The sequence below is a fragment of the Neovison vison genome, chromosome 2 (assembly GCF_020171115.1).
Source record: "Neovison vison isolate M4711 chromosome 2, ASM_NN_V1, whole genome shotgun sequence".
NCBI lineage: Eukaryota > Metazoa > Chordata > Mammalia > Carnivora > Mustelidae > Neogale > Neogale vison.
The window spans coordinates 165367976-165394646 of NC_058092.1; the positions used below are offsets into that span (position 1 = coordinate 165367976).

At 43.0% G+C, this 26671-nt stretch overlaps 1 protein-coding gene across 2 annotated transcripts in view; it reads left to right on the top strand.

Annotated features, from left to right (window-relative positions):
• Positions 1-26671, top strand: part of RNLS (renalase, FAD dependent amine oxidase) — a 279276-nt gene that overhangs the window by 236201 nt on the left and 16404 nt on the right. The window contains exon 7 of one of the 2 annotated variants that reach the window (XM_044239493.1): positions 10228-10740. The exons of the other annotated variant lie outside the window; for it this stretch is intronic. Within the exon in view, the coding sequence (XP_044095428.1) occupies positions 10228-10380 (153 nt within the window). The 3' untranslated portion in view covers positions 10381-10740. Of the gene's footprint in view, positions 1-10227; positions 10741-26671 lie in introns of those variants that run through there. 2 annotated transcript variants of the gene reach the window in all.

The window sequence follows — 26671 nt, forward strand, 5'->3', positions numbered from 1 at the left end:
TTTCTCTGAGGAGCACAAGCATTGACTCTTTCAATCTCACAGCAGTGGAAGTGGAAGGGAGGTTGTTTCTGGAGCTAAAGATCAAAATGGCGGCACTCTTTCCACCAAAATCTCACAGCACAAACAAAAAGCCCGTAGGTTCATTAAGCACAAGTGAGGACCAGAAAGAAATAAGGATCACGCTTCTGGGTCATCAAGAAAAGGAAGGGAAACAGAGTCTGGGGAGTATGAAGAAGGAATTGAACGGTGGGGAACTGGGCTGCTGTTAAATGGGGGAGAAGTAGTGATTAGGCCCCCTTGAGTAGGTTGGATGACTTTAGCATCATGACTAGACTCACAGATCAAAAGCATTTTTGTCCTCTGTGTCCTAGGATCCCGAGTAACTGGATCTTTTGAGAGGCTGTGGCACAACATTTATATTTAGATGAAAAGAAAAGGATCCCAGTCTTTAGATCACCTTTTGCCTAAAAAATGGTGCCTCCCCCCACCCCCAGAACCCTCCACAGGCTCGCCGACTGCACACATTTGAAGAGTTAATGCATCAATGTACTAAACCTGGCTGAAGGGCAGGACAGTCTCCCGTTAAATTAAAAACTTTAAAGGGGACTCTAATACAAGCATTGTTTTGTCTGTTATTACTGCAAGAGCACTAGAGAAAACAGTATCTCATTCTTGATTGTGTGCTTGTGAACAACTCCTCGTCGAAATAGACGGCTCCAGTGTTTTCAGGACTCTGAAGGGTAGAATAGATCTGAACAGATTCAATGTAGACCTCAGGAATTGAATATACAATTTCAGCGAAGTACGTCCTTCGCCATTCAAGCCCCACTAAAGCTGCTACATGGCTCATATAATTGATTTGCGGCTCCTTCTCCTTGCGTCTACCCCTTGGTTTATTAAAATAGAATAGACAAATAGCAATAAAGAGAAAAGCTCCACTGAGAATTGACCAAACCACATCACTTTCTTCACACCTAGGGTATTCCGACCAATAGTAATTTTACAGCGGCATTGCACAGTCCCAGACCCAGAGCCCTGCGGCCAGGAGCCCTCCACACGAGCAGACCTTTCCCTGAAGCACAACAAAGCAATGGTTTCGTGAAATCACCATTAAGTGTCATCGAACACCGGAGAGACGCGTCAGACAGAGGCAGGAGGACATGATGAACCTAACGCCTAAAAACCCATTAGCAATGCACCGGTCTCCGCAGGAGAGCACACGGTTGTTGATAGGCTCCTGATGAACACGAAGGACTAAGGCATAGACCGATACAGATGGAAAGCCTCCAACACCAGGGGCCACAAGAAGTGCGATTTTTTTTTTAAGATTTCATTTATTTATTTGATAGGGAGAGAGATCACAAATAGGCAGAGAGACAGGCAGAGAGAGAGGGAGAAGCAGGCTCTCCACTGAGCAGAGAGCCCGATGTGGGGCTCAATCCCAGGACCCTAGGATCATGACCTGAGCCAATGGCAGAGGCTTAACCCACTGAGCCACCCAGGCGCCCTGAAGTGCGATTTTTTTGTAAAGAAAATATACCTAAAAACAGACTAAGTGGAATCATCAGCCTCCCCATTTATCATTATTATCCCAGTTCTCAGTGTCGCTTCTTTTCAGTAATACACAGCGCATGGTTAAGAAATAACCGGTATCATCACGTGTCTTAATCATGCAAGTATATTCCATATGCGTAGGACCTTGGGCGGTGCCACAACATCTGAGCATGGAGAGTTGACTGTTCAATGAAAATATTTTTAAAAAGTTACAGACAGAACTTGGCTAAGTCAGCCGGAAGACTTGGTTTCTTTCCTCCCTGACACCTAGAGCTTTCTTGAATGCTTTCTCTGGGTCCAAGGAAAGGAAGGTATTTAAAGGAATATTTAGACGTTATGTCTGTGTGGGCTCACTGCCGCTTTGACAAGAACCGGAAGCATCGTGGGCTGTGTCTAAAGAAAATTAAAGAAACTAAAACTAAAGAAAATTATTATCATAGAGGGGGAGAAAAAGTGTACCTCCACGTTTAAAGGACATTTGAACACAGAATTTAAAACTTTGAAAAGTTTGAATTAGTTTTCAGTGGCCTCATGTGCACACATCCTTTCAGCAAATACTCATTCAACACCAGTCATGTAACATGGAGAAGGAGAGGCAGGGAAGATGAAAATGAAAAAAAAAAAAAAAAAAAATCCTCAACAAAACAACCCTGGTCACTCACTGTTTCTGAGAACTTACAAGGCCTTTAAATAACAAATATTTCTTACCAAATTGCAATTTGGTGAGTTAAGTGTAGAGGATGCAGCAACATTTTACGGCATTTTCATTAGCACCCAAAGGGACTTTTAAAGAAATAAAAGAAAGAGAGAGAAACATTACATTTTTCGTTTGGCCCATAGAATTTTTTCTTAAATGGAAAAATCTGCTGAGGGGTTGATAATATTTTTCACCACTGACCCATGAGTGAGGTCTCATCCTTTCAGAGTGCCTGGGCTTGATCCCTGTCTATAAAGATGTAAACAGACATTTCCACTAACATACGCACAAGCCGTGGTCTCTCTTTCGTTTGTTTACATTTCTGCCTGTTTTTGTAAACAGGCATATGATACATGCTTCAACCCAGGGCCTTGGGAACATGGTAGGAATGGGGAAATGTATACACAGAATCAACACAGGCCACATTTTCTCTCCAGCCTCATACAGTGTGAAGGTTGGTATTTATTCCGCATTTGATGAAGCCTTTTCCCCCAACCCCCATTTTTCTCTAAAGCCTTAAGTTTACTACCTGAGTACTTAGCCACAGGTGAACGGATGAAGGATGAATTATCCCAGATTCCAGTCCTAGCTAGATGAATATGTGAATAGATGAGGATTGCACAAGTTTCTGGGAAATGAGTTGTACACAAGATTTTATTCCATTTTTAAAAGTTACTCATCCACTCACTGAGTCCAAACCAAGGTTATGTGGTATTACCTGAGATTACTGGTAGTTTCTCCAAGCTGACCTCGGCTCCCCTTTGCATTCTGCCATTAAGAATTTAAAGAGAAAAAAAAAAAGAAAGAAAAAGAAAAAAGAAAGAAATAGTAAAGATATAGCCTCATAACCAATTTATAAATAGAATACATTTCACTCCATGAAAAAGCTCATAATTCTTATTTTTTCTCTTCTTGCCATCGATTGACTTTTGGGAACCACTACCTTTGAGCTTTGCATCAGGGCCATAAAAGAATGAGTTAACCAAATATTCAATTTCTGCTGTTTATGTACCATGGCATGGGTTCAAGTTCATCCTGGCTGCAGAGTAGAGGAAGTGAGGAAATGTAAGAGTCAAGCCCATGCCATCTCAGTCCTCTGCGTGGTGCATACTGCCAGTGTGGGCCATACCTCTGAAGGGCAGTTACTCAGGGTTTGCCCCAGTCCTTAGTGTGCAACTAGGAGTCAGTTAGCTCTCCCTGCACGCCGGGAACAATCGGAGGCAAGAGCTACCCTCCAACCCTGGAATTCTTAGAATCACTTTAAAACTTTCAATGTGATTATCAAAAGCACAAGGGAGGGCTCAGACATCTCCGTTTGTGCAGATGCAGGCATACCCAAGTCCAATGAACGTGACCCTCAGGAATGTAAGGCAACATAAGAAAGCCAAAAAATTACTCAGTCTTTTATAGCACCTTGTTGGTTTTTTTTTTAAATTTTAATATGAATTATTTCAAATGCAGTTGAGAACTAGGAAATCAGTGTCCTTGGGAATAGTATTGGACATGTTTATGTTTTCAAGCAGTCTGGGTGAATTTCCTCACAAGCCAAGAGGAAGCCTTAGCAAATAGGGCGGTCTGAAGAAAAAAAGCCTGAAAGCCTCCAGAGGTGCCTTCCTCTAGGGCAAACTGTGTTTGTCACAGAGGCCTTAACAACTGCTGGGTTTTCCACCACTGTAAGGGCTTCAGCAAAGCTGTTGCTGCTGATGAAGAGATCATAAAGACCTTCCCCCTCAGTGAAACGAGGAAGAAGCCTGCATCCTGGATATTTTAAATAATTTAAAATTAGATCAAAGTGGTGTCTTTCAGGGGTTGCCTGGGTGGCTTAGTCGGTTGGGTGGCTGCCTTCAGCTCAGGTCATGATCTCAGGGTCCTGGGATGGAGCCCTGCATCGGGCTCCCTGGTCAGCAGGAAACCTGTATTTACCTCTCCCTTCTCTCTCTCTCTCTCAAAATAAAATCTTAAAAAAAAAAAAGTCTTTTAGGAGCAACTGCTGCCCAGGACCTATATCTTAGAGGAGGAAGCCTGAGCCCCAGACTTCAGGATACAGAGATGTTCCTAGATGCAGAGACTGGGAGAACGTCCACTGTGCTGGTCACTTCCCTGTGATGCATACTGTTTGTGTTAGCACTCCGGTCCGAGTTTGGTAGGTTTTAAACTGTCTGCTCCAACCCTACTTTTCCCACGAGCCCTAATAGTTACGATGCGCAGTTTTGCAGTACTGTGGGAGGAACCAAAGCACCTGTTTTATTCTCACACAGCAGTCAAAGCCCCAGTGTGACCCACGGAGGGACAGGGATGTGGAAGGACATTAGGAATTCAGGGCTGGGGATGGTTATTAGAAGGTTATTAGAAGAAACGAGAAGCAGGCGTCTGGCATCATCTAGAGGAAATCGCTCCTGATGGGCTCCTAATTCTTGGCTCTGAAACATGTCTGGTCTGGACAAAGGCAATGCTTCAAACTATCTTGGCTTCATGAGAAAAGAGAAAAAAAACAAACAGTGAAGAACATTTAATTCGCTTATTTGTAATTACGTGGTTGCTCTGCCGGCTTTGAAGCCAGGATAGCTTTATAGGATTCCTCTCAAGTGCCAACTCCAGCTGATCTGCCTGAAGCCATCGGGTAAGAAGGATGCTGCGGCCATATCTAGGCTCGGTGGGGAAGAATGCCACCATTGATCAGTGACGCCTGTCAGGACATGAGCCACAGGGGTCACCCCGATTGCAGAAAGTGAGGAGATGAATGGGCTGGGAAGACAACCCCACAGGGTCCTGGAATCCGTACATTTACACTTTGAAAAGGAACACATCGATCCTTGGATAGCCAGTCTGTCTGTGTCGGTTCCCCTGAGGCTGGTCCTTTGGGTAAACTGAGAATGTGGAGGGTTTAAACTAGCAGCGCTGAAGATAGTCACATTGGGACCCTGGGACCCGGTGACCAGAAAAGGCCCCACTTCAAGGATCCTGCTGCTCATTACCTTTGGACTTGTAATGCATTTACTCAGGCTAAGTACTTGCCATGCTTCTCCCCTTCCCCCATTTTTAAAAAATTAGTTTCAGGGGTAGAATTTAGTGATTCATCAGTTGCATACAACACCCAGGACTCATTCCATTAAGTGCCCTCCTTAATGCCCATCAACCGACCCCCTTACCCCATTTTATGTTTCAGTATTTCATTGCTTGGGAGATGCCGTGGTGTCGGTATACAGCAGGACACCGTCAGGAGGTTGTTTTCACGCATGTGAACTTGACTGTTTGGGGTGGTTTAACAGTGGGACCGCCAAGGCACCCCCTTGATATTTTAATTAACAAATTATTTGAGGACCATTCAAGAAGAGGGTATGAGTCCTGGTTGCTGTCTGGAAACTTTTCTTTCCCACCACAGAGAAAGTACATGACCGGAACTTGCAAGACAGGTATCAGTGGCTCAGAGAAAAAGCCAGAAAGTACAATTCAGGGGAGCACTCATGTAAGAAATACTCTAGGAGGCACAGAGGACAGGCTGTGACATGGGGAAAAGCATGGATGTGGACAAGTCTGAGTTAGAGTGGAGAAGTCATGCTCTATGTGTGAAGACCTTTTTGGAAAGGCTTAACCATATCCCTCTTGTATGTCCTTTCTAGTTTTGCAGAAGAGCTACGTGTAGATAAGTACAAGAGCTTCATGTCACGCTGCCGCCATTTTTCTTCCTCATTGGTGCCCAAATTATTGGTGCCTCTCCAGGCTGACTGTGCCTTAGATCCAGTGAAATGCGGCATAATTTACATCCGTGACAAGTGAGGAAATGCAGTAGTAAGGGGCTAATTGTTGAAATATTGTCCATATCTTCTTAATGGGTTGGTTGCGCATCTAGGACTACAATGGGTGAGAGTTCCGTTCTTGCCACACCATATGGATGTCACTTAGTGTCATATTTCAGAAAGGCTGGTTTTGAGGAACCCAATCATGGGCTGTGGACAGCCAACTAGAATGGATCAACCCAAAGTAGAGCCGTGTTTGAGGCCACACAGCAAGATTGTTCTGTTTGGGTAGATGCCTGACAGTCTGAGCTGTCAGCTTAGGTATGGAAGGAAGAATGCACGTCGCCAAGTGTGTCACTGGATTATTTCTTGCTAATTATCACCTTCAACTTCATTGATAATCCCCACTTTTAAGTCGCCATTAGCCTTCTGGTCTGCTCCTTTCTCTTGTCATCTTTAATTTCATTCTTACACCAAAGGGACTTCTTGGGTGTGTTTTTATCGCTAATAATCACAATACAAAGAAATCGTTAGGTTAAACCATATGGAGACGGACAATATTTAACGTTGCTGACCTACAGAATCAGCAGCTTTGTGTGGTTCCACGTCATACATGGCACCTGAGATGTTCACATGAAACAGTTCACAGTCCGAGGTGAGGGGACAGCCCTTTATGTGTCGCTATTGAGAGCATTCTAATTACAGTCTCTTCCGTTTGAGCTTCTGCCCCCTTAGTGGGAGCCTCTGAACAACACTCCCCATGTAGATGGTTCCCTGTGAAGACTTTCATTTGATCAATGGTGTGTATAATATTGTCTTTTCTTGTTTAACTCCATAAACATCCACTGCACACGTCATAGAGGCTAGACGCTGCCATCCCTAGCCTTGGACACAAGGATTGGTGCAGCCCAGCCCCTGCTCTTTGAAGCACATAGTCTAGGAAGGGAGACCAATCTGGACATAATGACAGTGCAAAATAACAAGTAACGTCATAAAATAACATGTTGTAAAGGCCCTTAACCCAGTGGAGCAAGAAGACCTCAGCACAGGTGACTTCTGGGCTCTTCTAGAAGGGCAACCATTTCCTCAGCAGTGAAGAGGGGGAGCGGTACAACATCACCCTGCAGGACGGCTGGTGCAAAGTCACAGAAACAGGACAAAGAAGGGTGTGTGTGAAGCAGTTCAGTGTGAATGTAGACAGGATATGTGGCAAAGGTGAGCAAAAAGATGAGACAGCAGGCTTGTGTAAGACTTGGTCATGGAGGTCGTCCATGGGGAGAGAGGAGTTTTCATTCTGCGGGTGAGGAGAAGACACGAAACACATCGACGCCGGATGAAACGCTTGGAAAGAAAACCGCTTTTTCTGCTTCGATGTGTATGTCCAGTAAGCAGAGAGAAACATTGCCTTAGCGACCCCAGAGCATCAGTGTCGGTGGCGAGAGGTTTTTCTGACCAGCCTTGGTGCACATGTGGGCCGTGGCCCGAGGCCATCTGGATTTCCGAAGAGGGTCTCAGCTCTGACAGCTCTCCCGACACAGTCATTGCGGGCTGGTCCCTCCCTGCAGCGGGAGGCAGAGCCAAAGGCTGCCTTCATTTCTCTGCCACAGCGAGAGACTGTGGCTTTGGCCCTCGTGGGCTCCCCCCACTGCCTCGCTCTCTCCTTCCCTTGGGGGAAGGAGCTTGCCAACACACACTTCGTGTTTCAAAGTTTCCTCCTTGGGTCATTGCAGAAGAGGCGATTCTACCTCAAAGCAATGAGATTGATGTCCTCCCCAAACTGCAGGCTGGCCAATCAGCGGCCGGGTCGTCCAGCCACGTGACGTGGCATCTGACATTTACCACTCATGGAATGGAATTACACCGCACTGCTACACTGTGCGCTCCCCCTGGGCAGGGCTTTCTCCCTTTGGCTCCCTCCTGATTAATACCGGTTAATGTGCAGTAGTGCTGGTTATCTGCACAGGGATGTCAACTGGAATGTATCAAAGCTTTACCACAAATGGAGATTTGTGTGTGTGTGTGTGTGTGTGTGTAAATTATTCATAGACACACACATATGTATGTATATAGGAATACTATGAATGAGTTATCCCATTTATGTGATTTTCTAGATGCGTTAAGCTAAGAGACCATCAAACGTTTTTGCTTTATTTTAAAAATTATACATATATGTGCATGTGCATTACTTTGTATGACCCCTATGTGCATACATGTATCAGTGTATGAATGAGTTACCCTGTTTATATGAATTTTCCAGATGTGTAAGACTATCAGTGACTATCAAACATTTTTGTTTGTTTTATTTAAATCAAGTCTTCACGGAAGTGTTTCTGAATGTGTCTCAAGGGTGAGTTCTGGAGTCCACTCGCTCTGTTTGAATCTCTTGTTTCTTCACGTCATCAATCTCTGTCCTCAGGCAGGTGATAATCTCTGAGTCTCAGAGTTCTCCTCTATAAAATGAGAACAGTAGCAACTGATAGCAAGGCCATGTTTATTAAATGGGCACACGTGTAATGCACTGGCATGTGGCACACTTTCAAGAAATGCTAACAAGGAATACTTTATGTGTATTAGAACTTGTTCTTGAATATTGGGGCCATCATCAGGATCGCTGGTGATTGTGGGAAAACAAAGCCAACACCCTCATGGCCTAATAGGAGTGAGAACATTATTTGCACCTCTATTCAGTGGCCCCAGACTGCCAAGCTTCTGACCAGTCTTATCTGGTTTCTGAATGTTTAAATGTCATCCCTTGTTTTCAGATTATCAGCTATTGCACTCTGAAATCATCAGTATGTTTGAGTACCTAACGGTCTTCTTCTTCGCATAGTGTTTCACTGGCAAATCAAATAATCCAACCTATTTAAATTCTATCCAAGTAGGAATTTAGACGCACCTGTGTGGCTGACTTAGTTAAGCATCTGACTCTTGATTTCAGCTCAGGTCATGATCTCAGGGTCATGAGGTCGAGCCCTGTATCTGGGTCCACACTGAGCATGGAACCTGCTTGTCCCTCTCCCTCCCCCACTGCTCCTCCCCTTGCTCACACAAGTGCCCTCTCAGTCTCTTTCTCTCAGATAAATAAGTAAATAAAATCTTTACAAAATTAAAATAAAACAAAGTAGGAATTTGAAGGCTCTGACGGAAAACTGAAGTCTGTGTTTCAGTATCTAGACTCTGTGTTGTCTGTTTTAGCCACTTAAAGGTCTTTTCAGCCGATTTCAAGATAATTAGCTATGGAAAGACAAATGCTTCATGAGCTCACTTCTATGCAGAATCTAAACTAGTCAGACTCATAGAAGCAGAGGGTAGAACAGTGAAGGCCAGGAGCTGCTGGGAGCGGGGAATGAGATGCTTGTCCAAATCACCCATTACACAGGGTGAGTCCATTCTGGGGATCTAATATGCAGCAACATGACTTACTTACCAATACTGTACTGTATACCTGAAATTCACTAAGACAATAGATCCTAAAGTGATTCACCAGAAAGAAGGGAGGGAGGAAGGAAGGATAAATGGTAACTATGTGAGCTGAAGGATATATCAGCTTGATTCTGGATGATTTTACAATGTATACATATGTATATCAAAACATCAAGTCGTACACATTAAATATATACAATTTTTATTTGTCAATTTTACTTCAGTAAAGCTGGAGAAAAATCAAATTGCAATTGAACATAATAAAATGAGGGCATAATTCACTTCAAGTGAAGTGACTCATCCCCTCCCCTTTGAAGGCTTCTCTATCCAGAGAGACTCCTGGTGTCACAGGCGTTCCCATAGCGCGCTCTTACTCACCCTGTCTTAGCCCTTAGATGCTGTCCGATGCCCACACTCTGGGCTGAACTGGAAACTCCCTGAGGACACCGTCCTCTCTTTTTGGTTTCCCTTGTCTGGCATGTTGCAGGGACTCTATCATTAGTAAATGATTTCATGAATATCATTTCCCCCTTATTAAAAAAAAAAACAACAACTGTACTTCCAACTAATTAAGCCTCTCATGACCTACTAATTTTCCGGTTCAACAGACTTCTGATAAGTTTGTCAACTAAGTGAAAATGTCAACGTTTGAGAAGGTCAGCATGAATCCTTGGGTGAGGGGAGGGGCTTAGGGGGTCTCAGTTTTGTGAGACATGGTGATTTCCCCAAGTGGGTGCTAACATCACAGCACAAGAGGGCAGAGAACATCAACCATAATCCTTTTGTGTTGTTGTTGTTGTTTTTTAACCTCTTCAGGTTACAAACGCTGCTGCCAACTTCCATGGCCAGTTGACTCTTCATCTCAAACCTTTCCTTGTGTGTGGAGGGGACGCATTCACCCAGTCCAACTTCGATGGCTGTGTCACTTCTGCTCGGTGTGTTTTAGAAGCTTTAAAGAACCACATTTAGTACCTGTATCTTTGTTCTCTACATGAGCTTCGGGTTTTTGTCTTCACAAGTTTCTGTTATCGATCATTTTGGTTTCTATTTTGTTGAGAGAAATTACTGGAAAATTTCTCATATGGAGTATTAAATTGATTTTATGATTTTGACAGTTACAACCCACGCTAGAATGAAAATTCCTTGTACCGTGCACCTTTCACAGTGTTTCTGAATTGCCACGACTCCCCCTTGTTAGAGAAAAACAGTGGTTGAGAATAACAAATGACCCTCGCAAAGAAGCAGGTCCAATCAAAATAATAGTTCATGTTCCAAAACCTTTATTCTTTTGAAAATCTCCATTCTAAATAAAGAATAATTATCATCCAATCCTCGTTTTTAATCTTCAAGTTGGTCCTTGATTCAGTGTTTTTGCCAATTGCTGAACTACAAGATTTTCCCAAACTGTGGCTAACAGAGAGTAATTTCTGTCTCTCTCTGGTTATTAAATGATCCTGAATCATAGGTCATAGATGTCGTCGTTTCTGGGACTGTGGTTTGGAGGACAATTCACTGATAAAGAAACCCCTCTTCACGTTTTCACATAATAACCAGATCCAAGTAGACTCTCCAAGTCGTGTCATAGTTTTTCACCTTAAAAAAAAAAAAAAATATGCAGCCCTAACATGAAAGGTAAAAATTAAATAGAAGCTGAGAGAATATAGATCTATCTTTACCTCTTGCTCTGCTGGCTGGCGGGTGCCACTACCTTCCTATGGTCCCCGGGATGTGCTGTGGCATTTAGACTGGGTTGAGTTTAATGAATTTAATACAACAAGAAAATTTACTGAACTGGAAAACAGATGTGCTTAAAATAGTTCAATATTTGCCAACTTAGTGGTTCAGTGTATCACACACATGGTTCAGTGACCCACCTGCTTCCCGTCACTCTGGCTGGACAGAAATTGATTCCCGCCTTCTACACCAGCTACCTGTCACTAAAGGAACGGGGAACTGCATTTGATTTCTGGGTTGATAAGATGACCGATATTGAGATTTCTTTCATCATTTTGGCCCATATTTGATTAACATTTGTCTTCCTGTGGGTTTTACCCTCGAAGCATGACAGAAAAGACATTCAGATGTGTTAACTATCTTGTGTTTAACTGATGCCATCCTGGAGCCATTGGATTAAAAGCCTCCTGAAGCCTTAAGAACAATTGTTACATTCGTCCCACGAGCCCACATCCTCCAAAGAAAAGAGCAAGAAAGGACCTATGAAGGCAGGGGCAGTTACTTAGGGAAAAGATTCGTCTAAGTCATTACTGATGACTTCTAATATCTACTCCCTCTAATTCCCTGATAATTCCGCATCTGTTTTGAGAAAACCATGGCACTTACAGGAAAAGGCTCAAGCCTGCTTAGTATGTAGATGATCGTTGCTTCGCTATTTTGAGTGGTTTTAAAAACTCATTTTACATGTAGATCCGTCTCTGAGAGGAAGAGGCCAATTTCCTGCTGCTCAAATAAGGAAATAAAACGTATCCACTGCTTGTGTTCTTTATTTTCCTTCACCTCTTTCCTTTCAGAAATTGAAATGGATAGAAAAATATCTTGTGCTGGAAGCCATCCCAGGAGGCCACGAAACTCAGATGGCCAGGGGACCCTGGAAGACCCCAGGCAAACACCGGGGAAGTCGGGGTCGGCAGCATGTGGAGCCGTTGTCAGCCCACAGGACCACACAGCACTGTGGCATTTCCAAACAAGAACTTTTATTAAATCAAGCCAGCCAAGGAAAGCTGCTCTGTTTTGAAAGGAGCATATTTAAGTGAGAAACGGCTGGAGCAGTGGGGTGATTTAACACTTGTTAGCTGATAAATATAGCCTTCACCAGAATAAAACTTTATGATGCCATGTTGAAAAGCTTAATTACTAAACCATCTATGCAGATCTTTCTTGCTCAGGCAGCCAGGGTGACAAATTATAGCAGCGGAATAGTATTTTTCACCTCTGGCATTTCTGAAGGGGAGAAGTATGTCTAGAAACATCGCGAAAGCAGTAATAATCCCAGACCAGATATTACCGAGGGAAAAAAAAGACGTTTCCTTGAGTCACCAAGCCTTCTGTGCAAAATGCCATCATCCCCACCCCCCGCCTACCCACTACCTTGTTAAGTAAAAAGAACAAGGTCAATTTTACATTTATCTGTTATTTTATACTCATCCAAGTACATATACATATATACATACTTTATATATAAGATATATGCCAGAAGAGGAGCCCACGCCTCCAAAACCCATTTCTATTTATGGGGCACCACACTGCTGCCCGATGAACATGGTCACCAAAGCTGAACCAAAATACTAGTTGGCGATCAGGTCCTCACCATGTGGCTTCATTTCAGAGAGCTGACACCAACCCTGATGTGATAGGTACCAGCGTCTGATATGGAATAAAGTCTCCACAAGTCCTGGCTAAATGATGGATCTTCCCGTGATTTTCATTTGCTGGCTTATTTCCTTCCTCGGGGGTCGCTCGCTCTGACAAACAGCGGCATTCCGGTGATGCGGGGCTCCAGCGCAGGCGCAGTTGGTTGAGCGTGCAGACCGCCGCGCACCTGTCCTTCCCTCTGTGGACCTGTCAGGCTCGTCGTTTGCGGTGTCCTTCTCTTGCCCTCTGGCCTGTCTTTCTCCCCTTCTGCTTTTTCTCCTGTTTTTCCTCTGGGCTCAGTCCTCCATTCTCAGAAACCAGGGATCCAAGTGGACTCACTTTGTGATTCATAGTATTTGTGATTCCCTGTTTTAATGTATCTTTTTCTTTTTCACCCCTTAAAATTTAAAGCTGTCAATCGGGTTTGTTATTTGAGGTGACTGGACCATCGTCATTTTGATTTTCAGAAGTAATGTGAGAATTTAAAACTGGCTAGAGCGTTGGGGGAATCTCAGTGCTAATAACCTAAAAAATACACATAAAACATGGTACCAGGCTCTGTGGCAGACACAATGGAGCATCATCGGCAATGTCCAGTTGGGAGCAGACAAGTCCCATGGAGTGGGAGGCAGGGGTAAGCTCCGTGTTTGTGTCATCAAAGGTGGTAGATAATATGCTTTAGAAGCTGGGGAATCTGAAGAGAAAGAATTAGGTGTTCTTGGGAGGGTGTCCCTGAACAGATGCAGAGATGTGTCAGTCTAACTCATCCAAGGCATCATCTGGGCTGACCCGGCTGACTCCACGAGTCCAAACTGCAAATCATGGTGGTCAAGACAAGTGAGGGCTTTTGGTGGAGAAGGCTCTGGAGAAGGTAGAATGTGATCTCTGGGAAGAAGAAAACACCCCAGCAAACCTCACACCAAGCTGGGGCAGGACTGAGCTGCCATAGTCCAGGCAGGAATGTGTTTGTGTTCCCGCGGGTACCATCTGGCCAGGTAAGACAGGGAAGGTGAGAATGTGGTAGGTTCTTCGCTTTCTTCTCCACGGAGGGTGATTATAATCCACTTAAGACCTTCGAGGGAGAAAGAGTCTTTAAGAGAGTGTTGATTTAAAACACATGTAGAATCACAGAATCTGGGAATGTCTGAGCTTAGAAGGGCTTGGAGATCATTTAGACCAGTTCATAGCCATCTTGGATTTTCAGTCTTCATGAGAAGCTGTAGAAAGGTATGGCTCTTCTAATAACAACAAAAATGCACAGAGACACATAGAATTCGCACACCATTGTAGAGCCTGCTGGCCCCCTGCCTATTTTTGTAAGTAAAGTTTTATTGACACACAGCCTTGCCCATTCATTTGTATTGTCTGTGGCCATTTTTGCATTACAACGGTAGAGATGCGTGATTGCAACAGAGACCATAGGGCCTGCAAAGCTTATCTGGTCCTTTAAGAAAAAAATTGCTGACTCCTGTCCTAGAGAGTTACAGGCCTCTGCAATCTATTTTTGGACACTCAGAGGTCTGTGAACCCCAGATTAAGAACCTCTAAATCTCAGCCCTATCACTTTATGTAAATACAGGCTTATCTTAGATCCACACATCTGGCCCATTGTTCCTTGATCCTATGCCTTATTGTAAATCCTTTAAGGCCAGCAGTGTAACTTTGCAGTTAAGAGCGCGTCCTCTGGAGTTCAACAGATCCGTGTTTTAATCCAGGCGTTGCTCTTCATTGTGTGACCTTGAGGCAGTTAAAAAACCCCTCAGTCTGCTTCATCATCTGAGAAGTGAGTTCAAGCATTATATCTCGTACCTCCCATACGATTGCTGGGAAGCAGGAATGTGCCCACAACTATAGCAGAGTGCTGGGCACACAGTAAATGCTTAATAAATGCTTAATAGCAATGATGAATGGGAGTAGAAGGAAGAGGAACAGATCCTCCTGGTGCCTCCAGACTCTTGTTAAAACCAGGTTCCTCTGCATTTACACAGAACACTTGGGAGAGTTGATAGTTAGGCTAGCATGTGTGTTGATCGCAGATACGATGAAACACAGAAGATTAAAAGCTCTAGGTTTCTGCAAACCTTCATGTAACAGAATGGTAGTGTTCACCTGAGGCCAACCATGGACCACTTTCTCTTGTCCTGCTCCAGGTGGTAAGCAGATACCCCACCTGTCGCTTGGGAGGTGAGGAGGTTTGTTCAGATGCGGTCCTTGAGAAGAAACCAGGATAGGTCATTACCAGGAGTAGGGCAGGTGGAAAATATAAGAGTGTTCTCTGCAATGAGCACTGTCTTCTCTTTTGCAAGCGCGTGGGCAAAAAGTTGCATGCTTGGACAGGCTCCTTGAGATTATTTACTCCGAAACACTGTAGAAACTGGGAGTGAGTTATTTTCACATTCTTAACATGTTTGGCTAAGTATGCAGATTCATTTCCTGTCCCTAGCCTTCGTTTAAAAATGAAACCTAACTCCTGGTAAGTTCCATGACATGGTGGTGGGTTCTGTGACCTCTCAAATCCACCACCTACTAGATGTTAATCTTGGACCAGTTTCTTCGTCTCTAAGCCTCAGTGTGCTCATCTGTAAAATGGAGATATTAATTTTACCTACCGTAGGGTTATTCTGAGGGCTATAGGATATCCATATAAAGGCTTTATTTAGCATGTGCTCTAAACCTAGAGTGTGCTCAATAAATTTTAACTGGTCCTATTACTATTATCATACTGAACTATGACTTATGAAAATAATCCTCTTTCCAGAGGCCTGGGTGGCCCAGTCAGTCAAGCATCTGCCTTTAGTTCAGGTCATGATCCCAGGGTCCTGGGACCAAGTCCAACATTGGGCTCTCTGCTCAGTGGCAAGTCTGCTTCTCCCTCTGCTTCTGTGGTCTCTCTCACTTTCACTCGCTCTCAAATAAATAAAAATCTTAAAAAAAAAAAAAGGAAGAGAAAATAATCCTCTCTCATTACTGCATTGGTGGTTAATCTAAATTAACCTAATCCTCAGTTAGATGGGGTGCCTGGGAGGCTCAGTCGGTTAGACCCCAGCTAGGAAACCGGGTCAATGTTTGTCAGATTCTCCAGGGACTGTCTTCAGGTGCCACCCTAAGTCTGGGCGCAGAGTCATTTGTGATCAGAAATTCTTGTTGACTCTTGAGTGAATGAATGAAAAAATGCGCTTGCAGCTTATTGCCGTGCTCATTAACATACCGGGCCCCCATGTCCCGTGAGCAGATCGAATCTTCCCCGTCTTGTGATACCAGTCCCATGTGTACTTCCTTACTCGTCATCGACTTTCCACCCAAACCACAAGACCCACAAAAGCAGGGCCTGACATATAGGAAGTACACAGCAAAAATCTGTTGATCCAGCGAATAAATGAAATCAACTAATTAACATTTCTTATTCTAATTTTAGTAAGTACCAAAGGGAAATGTTGCTGATACAGTATGATCCCACAGAGCAAAAATGCACCAGCCTTATTCACAATAGAGGAGATAATCACAACAGTACCTTCTCTGCACTCCTCCTCCTTCATTCCTCTTCAGAGGTGAGAGGCTATCTCAGAAAGTTCCTCCTCTATGCTGCCTGCTAGTTTTTGGCAAGTCCTGATTTGGAGGGTGGGAAGATGTGGGAGCGCTGCTCTGCCATTGGAAACTGCCTAATAAACACTTGGGCTTCACTTCTCATCATTTTGCCTACTATTTAAAGGTTTCTGCCTACGAAGCCAAAAATTCAAGCAAAGTAATATGCCAGACTACAGGAGCCTGCTGTGTCTGTTTTGTGCTCTCCTACCTGAAAAGCTGAAGATACATATATATAGGATTTTATTAGAACTACAGATAATTGGATTACCTGGAGAGGGAGGTTATGTGAATTCCAATTTAAATAATTATGAACCAGAAATTCCTTTTCTGCACCAACTTCTGCATAGCTGCCTTTTCAGAATGCTTGCTTCATTTTTTCTTTTCTTTCCTTTTCTTTTCTTTTCTTTTCTTTTTTTTTTTAGTGCCTATACATAGCATGTTGTGGCGTATGGTATACATAGCATATTGAAGTTGAATAAATCTTGCAAAGCTTTGGAATTGGGGTTTCACTATAATATAGCAAGCTCCATAGGGCAGAGATTTTTGTCTTTCTCCTTCACTATGGAATCCCCAGTATCCAGGATTTTGCCTGGCACATACTGAATACTAATTCGAGAACATTCAGACCACCAGCCCTTAGAAAGCCGGATTATGCACCTAAAACATGTAGCAAGAGAAATGGGAAACAATTTCTAAATTCTGACAAGTTACAAAAAATGAGAATGAAAAAACCTTGAGTCTTATGGCTGTGTAAGCAAGTTCTATAAAGACAGGGATCCTGTCTAAATTATCTAAAGTGCTAGATCCAAAATCTAGCACACAATAGGTCATAGAGTAGAACTTAAATAAATTTTTGTTGAATAATTCAATGATTAAGAGAAGGAACCATCTAAGTGACAATGAATACTACATTCTAAAAAAGCCAGGTGAAGCTTCTAGAAAGACAGCATGCACCAGGGTCCATTTCTTTGTAGTTGGTGTGTTTGTGTGAGCACACTGCGTGCCAGAGTGGGGGAGGCGATGTTTCCCCCATGCAAACAGCACAGCTCGCGTGGCAGCGAATTCTGCTCAATGGTTTATGTCCTACCAACAACAGGCAATGAAGGCTTATTAGCTTCCATTTTCATTTTCTTGGTCTTCTTTTATTAGAATTGATTTAAAGGTGACAAGAGTTAGACCGGTATAGCACTCACTTCTATCAGACAGTCACAACCTCAAACTCACACACTGTGTTTTTTTTTTTTTTTTAAAGATTTATTTATTTATTTATTTGACAGATCACAAGTAGGCAGAGAGGCAGGCAGAGAGAGAGAGAGAGAGAGAGAGGAGGAGGAAGCAGGCTCCCTGCTGAGCAGAGAGCCTGATATGGGGCTTGATCCCAGGACTCTGGGATCATGACCTGAGCTGAAGGCAGAGGCTTTAACCCACTGAGCCACCCAAGTGCCCCTCACACACTGTTTTAACCATTACAATAGGCCGTGTTTATTTACCCTTTGGAAAACAGACTATTTGCTGCAAACCAGAAGGTTGTCGGAAAACAAAATGTCAGTGGTGCCAAGACCAGGGTGGAGAAAAAAAATCAGCAAGGGTCACTCATTTGAGAAAAGTAAGTTCTAAGAAAGATCTAAGAGAATGTGCTTATAATTAGGAAATCCATTCGTTCAATAATCTGTGTTAATAGTTGAAATAATAAAAACAAAAAAAATAAAATAAGTAATAATAATAAATAAATAAATAAAATGAAAAAATAATACAAAAAAATCCGTGTTCATAGTTGCAAAAACAAAAATAAAGATTATTTCAATAAATGCTGAAAATTATGTCATAAAATGAACATGGATTACTGGTAAAGGCTTATGGTAAACTCAGAAAAGGGGGCCCCCTTAGAGGGATAGGTTATTCTAAAACCATAACAAACATCGCAATTAAGAACAAATCACTGCCCGGTGGTGGGTATTGTGGAGGGGCAGTGGTGGGTATTGTGGAGGGGCGCATTGCATGGAGCACTGGGTGTGGTGCGCAAACAATGAAATCTGAAACACTGAAAAGAAAAAAATTTTTTAAATGCAAAAAAAAAAGGTATACATCTCATAGAAAAAAAAAGAACAAATCGCTGGAACCATCCACATTAAATTGGGAAGAAGTCCCCACATCAATGTTTTGAAATTTCTAGGGAATGCCTTAAGACATGGAACGTTATTTTAAACAATGTGAACACGGGGAAAGAGAGACAAAATGGGGGGTGGTGGTGGCTCAGTGTGTTAAGCTTCTGACTCTTGGTTTTGCCTTAGGTCTTGATCTCAGGGTCCTGAGATGGAGCCCCACTTTGGGCTCAGTGCCCAGCATAGAATCTGCTTGTCCCTCTCCTTCTGCTCCTCCCCCTGTTTGCATACTTTCTCTCTGTCTCATAAATAAATAAAATCTTTAAAAAAAAAGACAAAATAGTTACGATTGCCATTAATATGATTACACTCCTAGAACACTTAGGTGAGTTAATTTCTGGAATTAATGAGAAGTAGCTAGAAAGGCTGAATTACAAATATTCAAAGACCAATAGTTTTCCTAGATGGTATAATATTCAATGTAAATATATCTTTATATATTTTTATTAACAAAAAACATAGAATACAAAGGAATATATCTAAGAAGATACATCCAGAATTTAAACAAGGAAATGTTTTTGAAATTTTGCTGAATGATATTTTTTAAACATTTGAATAAGGAGGAAGATATACCATGTCCATAAAGGGGAATAGTAAATATTATTAGTTTTTTCATTTTCCTCTAATTAATTTGTGAATTAAACATACTCACAATGGACATTGTTAACACAAAAATAAACTCTAAAGTTCATCAAGAAATTAACAGGTAAAAATAGCCAATAGTTTATGAGCAAGAAGGTCATAAACATGGGACCTATTGGCTATTACAACATATTATAAAATTAGATAAATAAAGAAGTTTACCATTCATTCTAGAATTAACACAAATTAATGAAAATAATGGCTGTAAAAGCACTCAGTGTGATAAAAGGAGCACTCAAAAGCAAGGAGAAAGAACAAATTATTTAACAAACGATTTAGGAAATTTGACTAGCTCTTTGGTAGGTAGGAAGGAAGGAAGGGAGGGAGGGAAAAAAGAAATCAGATATGATTCTATCCTTATACCACGCATTATGATAATTTCCAGATGGATTAAATGGGTAAATATAAACAATATGTACTCCCCCTTAAAAAAAAATAGAGGAAAATGTAGATAAATATTTAAAACTCTCAGAAAGAAAAAGCTAAGTTTACAGATCAATTATTAAAACACTACTTTAAAATGATTTATAGTAAAAGTGTATTATCTGCTCAATGGGGAGTTTGCTTCTCCCTCTCCCTCTGCCTCTCTCCCTCTGCCCCTCTCTCCTACTCATGCTCTCTTTCTCTGTCTCAAAGGAATAAATAAAAAGTCTTTGAAAAAAAAAGTTTAAAATTTTGACATTTTATTTTTTTAAGCATTATAAATTATACAGCTAATAGTCCTATCTGTTCCCTCTTAGTCTCTCCCTTCCCTCACAAGGAGACTACTTTTTTAATTTTAATTTTAAATTTTAAAATTTTTATTAATTTATTTTTTGTTACTTATATGGTTTTTAAAATTGTTTATTACTCCCATATATTTATACTTTGACTTTATGTTTTCATAAAAATATGGTCGTGTTCTCTTAGCTTTTTAATTACAGTATATTGTTTATGTTATTTAGAACTTCCCCCATTCTGTATTTAATATTTTTCCATGTTAATATGCTTAGGTCTAGTTCATCCATATTCATTAATGTACACTCTTCCATTTAATGAATCTATGACTTTATTTGTCCATTTCCCCACTGATGGACATTGAGTTGTTTTAAATTTTTACTATTGCAACCATTGTAATAAATATGTTTGCACGTGTCTCTTTTGTGCTTACATAAACGTTTTTACAAGGCATTATGTTAACACGTATTAAAACTGAGTTGTGAGTTCAAGGGAATATGTTGCATTTTTTCTGTCCTCTCCCTGTTTTAAATAATCAATAATTTGAAAATTAATAAAAGAGAAATATTATGCAGAGTACCTTAAAGCTAGTTCACTGAAGGGTTCTCATGAGTAAAGAAGGTGGGTCCATGTTGGGCCGGGGATGAGACTGGAAAACCTACTTAGTGGCAGACCCTTAAGGAGGTGGCCAGACCATCTGTAGAGCCAGAACCCTGACCACTCGGTCTGCACAGTTTCCCAGGAAGCAAGAGCCCCTGAGTGTAGACAGATTGCTGTCAGGTCATTGTGGTGGTTTTGGGTTAGAGACCATTCCTCTAATTTCCTAGCACCGAGGGCTGGTGTGATTCTAGAAAGTGCGGAGAGCAGTGTCTGCTAACCCCCTCCCACCCCCACCAAATGACAGATGGACTTTCCCCTCCAGCTGCTGGAAATCAGGGCAAGCTGTCATATTTTATTTGACTGAAAAAGCAAATAACCACCATGAGATACCACCTGACATCCACTAGATGGCTACTAGCAACAAACAAACAAACAAACAAACAAAGGCAAAACATACCAGAGCGTAACACATACTGGCGAGGATGCGGAGAAATTGGAACCCTCGTGCACTGCCGGTGGGAGCGTAGGTAGTATGGGACAGCCACGGTGGGACATGGCATAGTGGGTCCTCAAAAGCTGAAACGTAGAATTACCACATGGCCCAGCAATCCTTCTTCTGGGCATATACCCTGAAGGAGAGAAAGCGAGGACTGAAATAAGTGTGTGTACACCCAAGTTCACGGTTACCTGATTCACAAGAGCCAAAAGGTAGAAGAACCTTCCTTCCATGATGGATGAAGGCATAAACACACCCTGTCTGCATACCATGGAAAATCACGGCACCTCGGCAAGAAAGGAAATGCTGACCCAAGTTACCCCCGGATGAAAACGTGAAGACCTTATACTGAGTGAAAGAAGCCAATCATGGAGTACGTCAGATATCGCTTAGAAGAGATATCTAGAGGAGTCCAATTCGCAGACACAGAGAGACAGTGGTTGCTGGGCGCTGGCGGGGAGGAAGGAATGGGGGGCTAGGGTTTAGCGTACGCAGAGCTATAGTTAGGGAGGATGAAAAATTGCAGAAGGTCAGTGCTGTGATGGTTATAGGACATCATCAGTGTACTTAATGCCACAGAACTGTACACTTAAACATGGTAACTTGTATGTTGTGTATATTTTATCACAATTTTTTTAAAAAGGAAAGAAGAGGAAATTTGTTATTTCTTACAAAAGGGGGAGAAGGCCATTTACAAATGTATGAGAGTGAGGCCCCCTGTCTCACTATATTTCTTTCCTACTTAACAACCAATTTAACAGAAGCGGCCAAAAAAGAGGAACAAAATACCCACACAAAGCAGTATATATAAACATGTTTTGCCTAAGTAATCAGAATATATACACATGGGTATGGATGTGTGTATACATGCGTACGTGAGTGTAAATATATACTTTATGGACAGGTATGTATAAATAGTGCACACTTACCTATATATACAATCTCGTTCTGCTTCATGAGTAAACAAAAGCATGCGGGTTAAAGACCATGGTGAAATGCAAAGTGGTATCTTTTAAAAAATTACTAAATTCTAAAAAGCGATCAAAAGGGACAGGAGTTAAAATGTTCACAGCCTCTTTGCGTCGTAAGCTGACAGTGTGTATCCAATGTGGTTTCTTTTTTTTTTTTTTTTTTTAAAGATTTTATTCATTCATTCGACAGAGAGAAATCACAAGTAGATGGAGAGGCAGACAGAGAGAGAGAGAGAGAGGGAAGCAGGCTCCATGCTGAGCAGAGAGCCCGATGCGGGACTCAATCCCAGAACCCTGAGATCATGACCTGAGCCGAAGGCAGCGGCTTAACCCACTGAGCCACCCAGGCGCCCCTCCAATGTGGTTTCTTAAGCATGTTTTTTGACTCAATCATCACACTTCTAAGAATCCGGCTCAAAGGAATCATCAAGGATGCAATGACTTATTTGCAATATGTGCATTTCCGGTATTAGTTTTCATAGCCGAAAAACTGGAAACAACCTAAGTCAACACAAACATATGTTTGAATAAATTCCAACAGATCAAAACAGAGATGTGAAATGCAGTCACTTGAAAAGTTTGCCTATCTGGAATAATTCTTACGATGTATTGTTAAGAGAAGAAACCCAAAATACATAACATTCAGACCAACATATTATGATCTCGATTCTCTTAAAACACACGGTGTGTAGAATGTGCCTTTACGTGTAGACATGTACGAAGACCAAAGGAACTATACTGAAATCTTAACAAGGTGTTCATGGAGGTGGGATTTTTAGTGATTTTTTTATACTTTTGCTGTTTTTTCTCTATTTTATATTTTTTCCATGGCTTTACATGATGAGCCAGCCAGGCAGCCAGTTGACCTTGCTTTAAGGTGCTTCGAAGAGCAGCGGGAGCGCAAGTGAAGGGAGGAGTATCAGGAAAGCACTTGCAACAAGCAGAAATTCCCAGCATGGAGCAGGTGTCTGGGGGCTTCTGTCTACCACCCTGGGAAGTGCCCCCGCAGAGGCTGGGTGACTACCAGCTGGGATCATGAGAACTGTGCTTGCCAGCCCTGGCTGATGGGGGCCATTTAGGGGAGGGAGGGGGAGGTGTGCACATTCCTGGGCATAGACCTCCATCTACGTGAACTGAAGCTCTGGGCCTGAGGTCTGGACATTTGCATTTGATTTGAATTTCCCCAGCACCTTCAGAGGCAGCAGGCAGATAATTTCGGCCCTTGGGAATCCCCGGATTAGAAGATTTAAGCTTGCTTCCATATGGGATCTCAAGACAAATGCTGAAACTAGAGACCATCTGATTATTTGCATTATAAAATCGGAGACAGTAATACAGATCCAAGGGGAAGTGTGCTGGATGGGGCTGGGAGAGAGGACGGAGTCACTCGGAGATTAGCCTTGCCCACTGTTTAGTTAGCTGGCAGTTAGCCTCTGGTCTGGGGGGCCTCATGCTGTAACTTGCAGGAGGGAATGTTTGCATTCTTAGAAAATACACACCGAGTATTTGGTTTTTACTAATATCTAATGTATTATTTGCTTCAGGGGTACAGGTCTATGTTCAGCAGTCTTACACAATTCATAGAACTCACCATAGCACGTACCCTGCCCAGTGTCCATCACCCAGCCACCCTATCCCTCTCACCCCCACCCCTCTAGCAACCCTCAGTTTGTTTCCTGACATGAAGATTCTTCCATGGGGTGCCTGGGTGGCTCAGTGGTTAAGCCGCTGCCTTCGGCTCAGGTCATGATCTCAGGGTCCTGGGATTGAGCCCCGCATCAGGCTCTCTGCTCAGCGGGGAGCTTGCTTCCTCCTCTCTCTCTGCCTGCCTCTCTGCCTGCTTGTGATCTCCCTCTGTCAAATAAATAAATAAAAATCTTAAAAAAAAAAAAAAAAGAAGAAGGAAAGACATGAAATTAAAAAAAAAAAAAAAAAAAAAAAGAGTCTTCCATGATTTGTCTCCCTCTCTGGTTTCATCTTGTTTATTTTTCCCTCCCTTCCCCCTTGATCCTCTGTCTTGTTTCTCAAATTCCTCCCGTCAGTGAGATCATACGATCATTGTCTTTCTCTAATGGAATTATTTCGCTTAGCCTAATAGCCTCTAGTTCCATCCATGTCTTTGCAAATGACAAGATTTCGTTTCTTGAGCAGTAAAGGATCATTTTGTCTACAATGAACACTTAGATGGTTCAAAAGAAAAAAATATTAGTTAAGGCTGGTAGATGGGTGATAGACACATAGATAAATAGATAGATGATAGATCATTGATAGACAGATGATAGATCATTGATAGATGATAGACAGGTAAACGGATGGATGGAAAGGAGATCGAGAATATGCAAAAGGGACTAAACTAGAAATTTAGGTGAAAGATAAATAAATGGGGGTCTTTGTTTCTATAAGCTTGGAACTATATTCAAGTAAAATGTGACCTCACCAAAAATATATATATATATATTAAAAACATGCCAAACACAGCAGTAATCTCTGGGGTACGAGTCTAAATCACCAGGCCTGTTTTTCTATTGGTTCATTTATTCAACCAATATCAACCAAAGGGGCCTCCATTCAAAACACGTGGGGGTAGATCAGGGATCAAAATTTCCTGCCCTCAGCATGGTCCAGTTCGAGTGAGGCAAGCATAAAATGCAGCTCGGGGCCCTGAGGCTGAACTAGAATTCTCGGGAGAGGGGCCCTGGGACCTAGATCACATAAGTTTCCTGGGTGCTGTTTTATGTACCAATACCGTGTTGCTTTTCAAAATATGGCTGTGACTCAAACATGGTTTGTAATCTCAATTTAGCAAGCCAAGAAGTCTTTTTTTTGTTGTTGTTGTTGTTGTTGTTTTGTTTTTTTTTTAAATACCAGAAAGAAAAGATCAAGAATGCTGACACACGGTGAAGAGTGGCCATAATTTCGTAATCCATTGGCTTCGGCGCCCGGGGTCACTATGTGAGCTGGGTTTCATCTAGAAAAACAGAGCCATGAAATACGGCCTGTGAAATACACCCCTGCTCTCTCGTCCTGTTTAGCCCAACGGTTCTGCCCGCGTCTAGACTTGGAGGGATGGGGTGGCCGGGCAGTTCGACTGCCATGAGAAGGGACAAGCTGTTCTGGGGATTTGCCTTACTGGGTGCCTCCCTGACCTTATGCACTCGCCCTCCTGGCGGTGCCCAGAGCTGTCCTCTCTCACAGACGGCAGCGGCGGCAGCATGTGGCCCATTCCTTCCTCAGATAGACAAGGCACAGCCCAGCACACCGTCTCTGTCCGCACTCGGTGGCAGAGGGGAGCACGTCTCACAGAAAGGGCACGGATGTCTCTGTTTGAGGGAACAAGAACAGAGGGCGTAATGCAACCCATTTTCAGGGCCAAAGTGCCGGGTATTTGATTCAGGCCCCTCGCGACAGATCGAAATCTCATGCAAGCCCTGCTTTTCTGCCCCAGATGGGAGAGGACAGGTGTCTGAAATCAGCATGGAACAGGACGGGGCGCACTCCAGGACACATGACAGGATCTAAGAAAATCCTCCCGGTGCTCTGGGAACCCGAGAGGCTGCTGAGCTTTTCAGAGCAGGGATGTCCCTGTGGCTGGCTTGTGAGCCACCCGGAAGTTCTGCTGACGCTGAGAAGAGAAATCCAGAACCCAGGTGGCATCAGTGGCCAGGCTGGGGAGTCTCGAACTGTCCAGAGGGCAGAGATGTGCCCTGCAGGCCTGAGAAAGGCTCTCCTCTCCCTCTCACGGCGAAAGAAGTGTCTCCCAAGGAACTGAGAATGAAATTACTCAAACAAAAAACTGCCAGCTTCACTAAGACGCTTCCTCTCTTGAGGCGGGCCTGGGAAACGTCGCCGGTGAAGCCCCAGAAATGAAGTTGCTCGCCAGAGGAGGACAGAATGAGACACTCTCAGATTTACTCAGTGACACTTCACGGCGCTAGAAGCCAACCCTTCACCTCAAACCAAAGCCCTGAAATGCTTGATTCACTGCCGTTGTGGTAGAAAGGCCTTCTATCAAAGGCAGGCTCCAATACCACAAGCCAGAGATAAATAACAGAGGAAATCATGGAGACCATGACCTCTTGGTGACCTCTTCGAGCTAAATCTTTGCCAGACCTCAGACTATCAAACAGGCCTCCAGCCTGCCCAGAGCAGCTCGTGTATGAACAGCTTGGAAGCCCCCTCAGCATGCAGAAACCTGGCTTTCTAGAAGTTTGAGGAGAGACACTCCAAAGGCATTTCTCGCTTTATTCCCCCCAAACAAGGAGTTGCTGTTTAGGTAAAGAAACCCTTCTGGGAAATGAACTCATTCCTGTGGGCTCCCTGGGGTTATTTGGAAAGGGGTTTGCCTGGGAGTCGGGATGGCACCTACCCTCTGTCCAGTGGTGAGACATTAATTAGTATTTGAAAACTGTGGTCACTCACTCACTAGCAGAAAATGACCTGACAGGATGTCCCAAGGGCTTCCTCATCCTGTAGAATAAGACACATGGTTGGGGAAACATGGACCAGGTCAATGCCTGGGTTCCACTCTCAAGACAGTGTCACAGCTCACCAAGGAGACTCCTGCTCTCCCACATCCAACTTCCTCAGAACCCCTGAGGCACAAGACAGCAAAAGAGGCTGAAGGAAACCAGTGTCTGACAAGTGAAGCTTGACCTCTAAATTGTCCTTGGGGTGTCTGACCTGAAGACTGAGGCAAAGCCAGCTAAGACCTCAGAGCA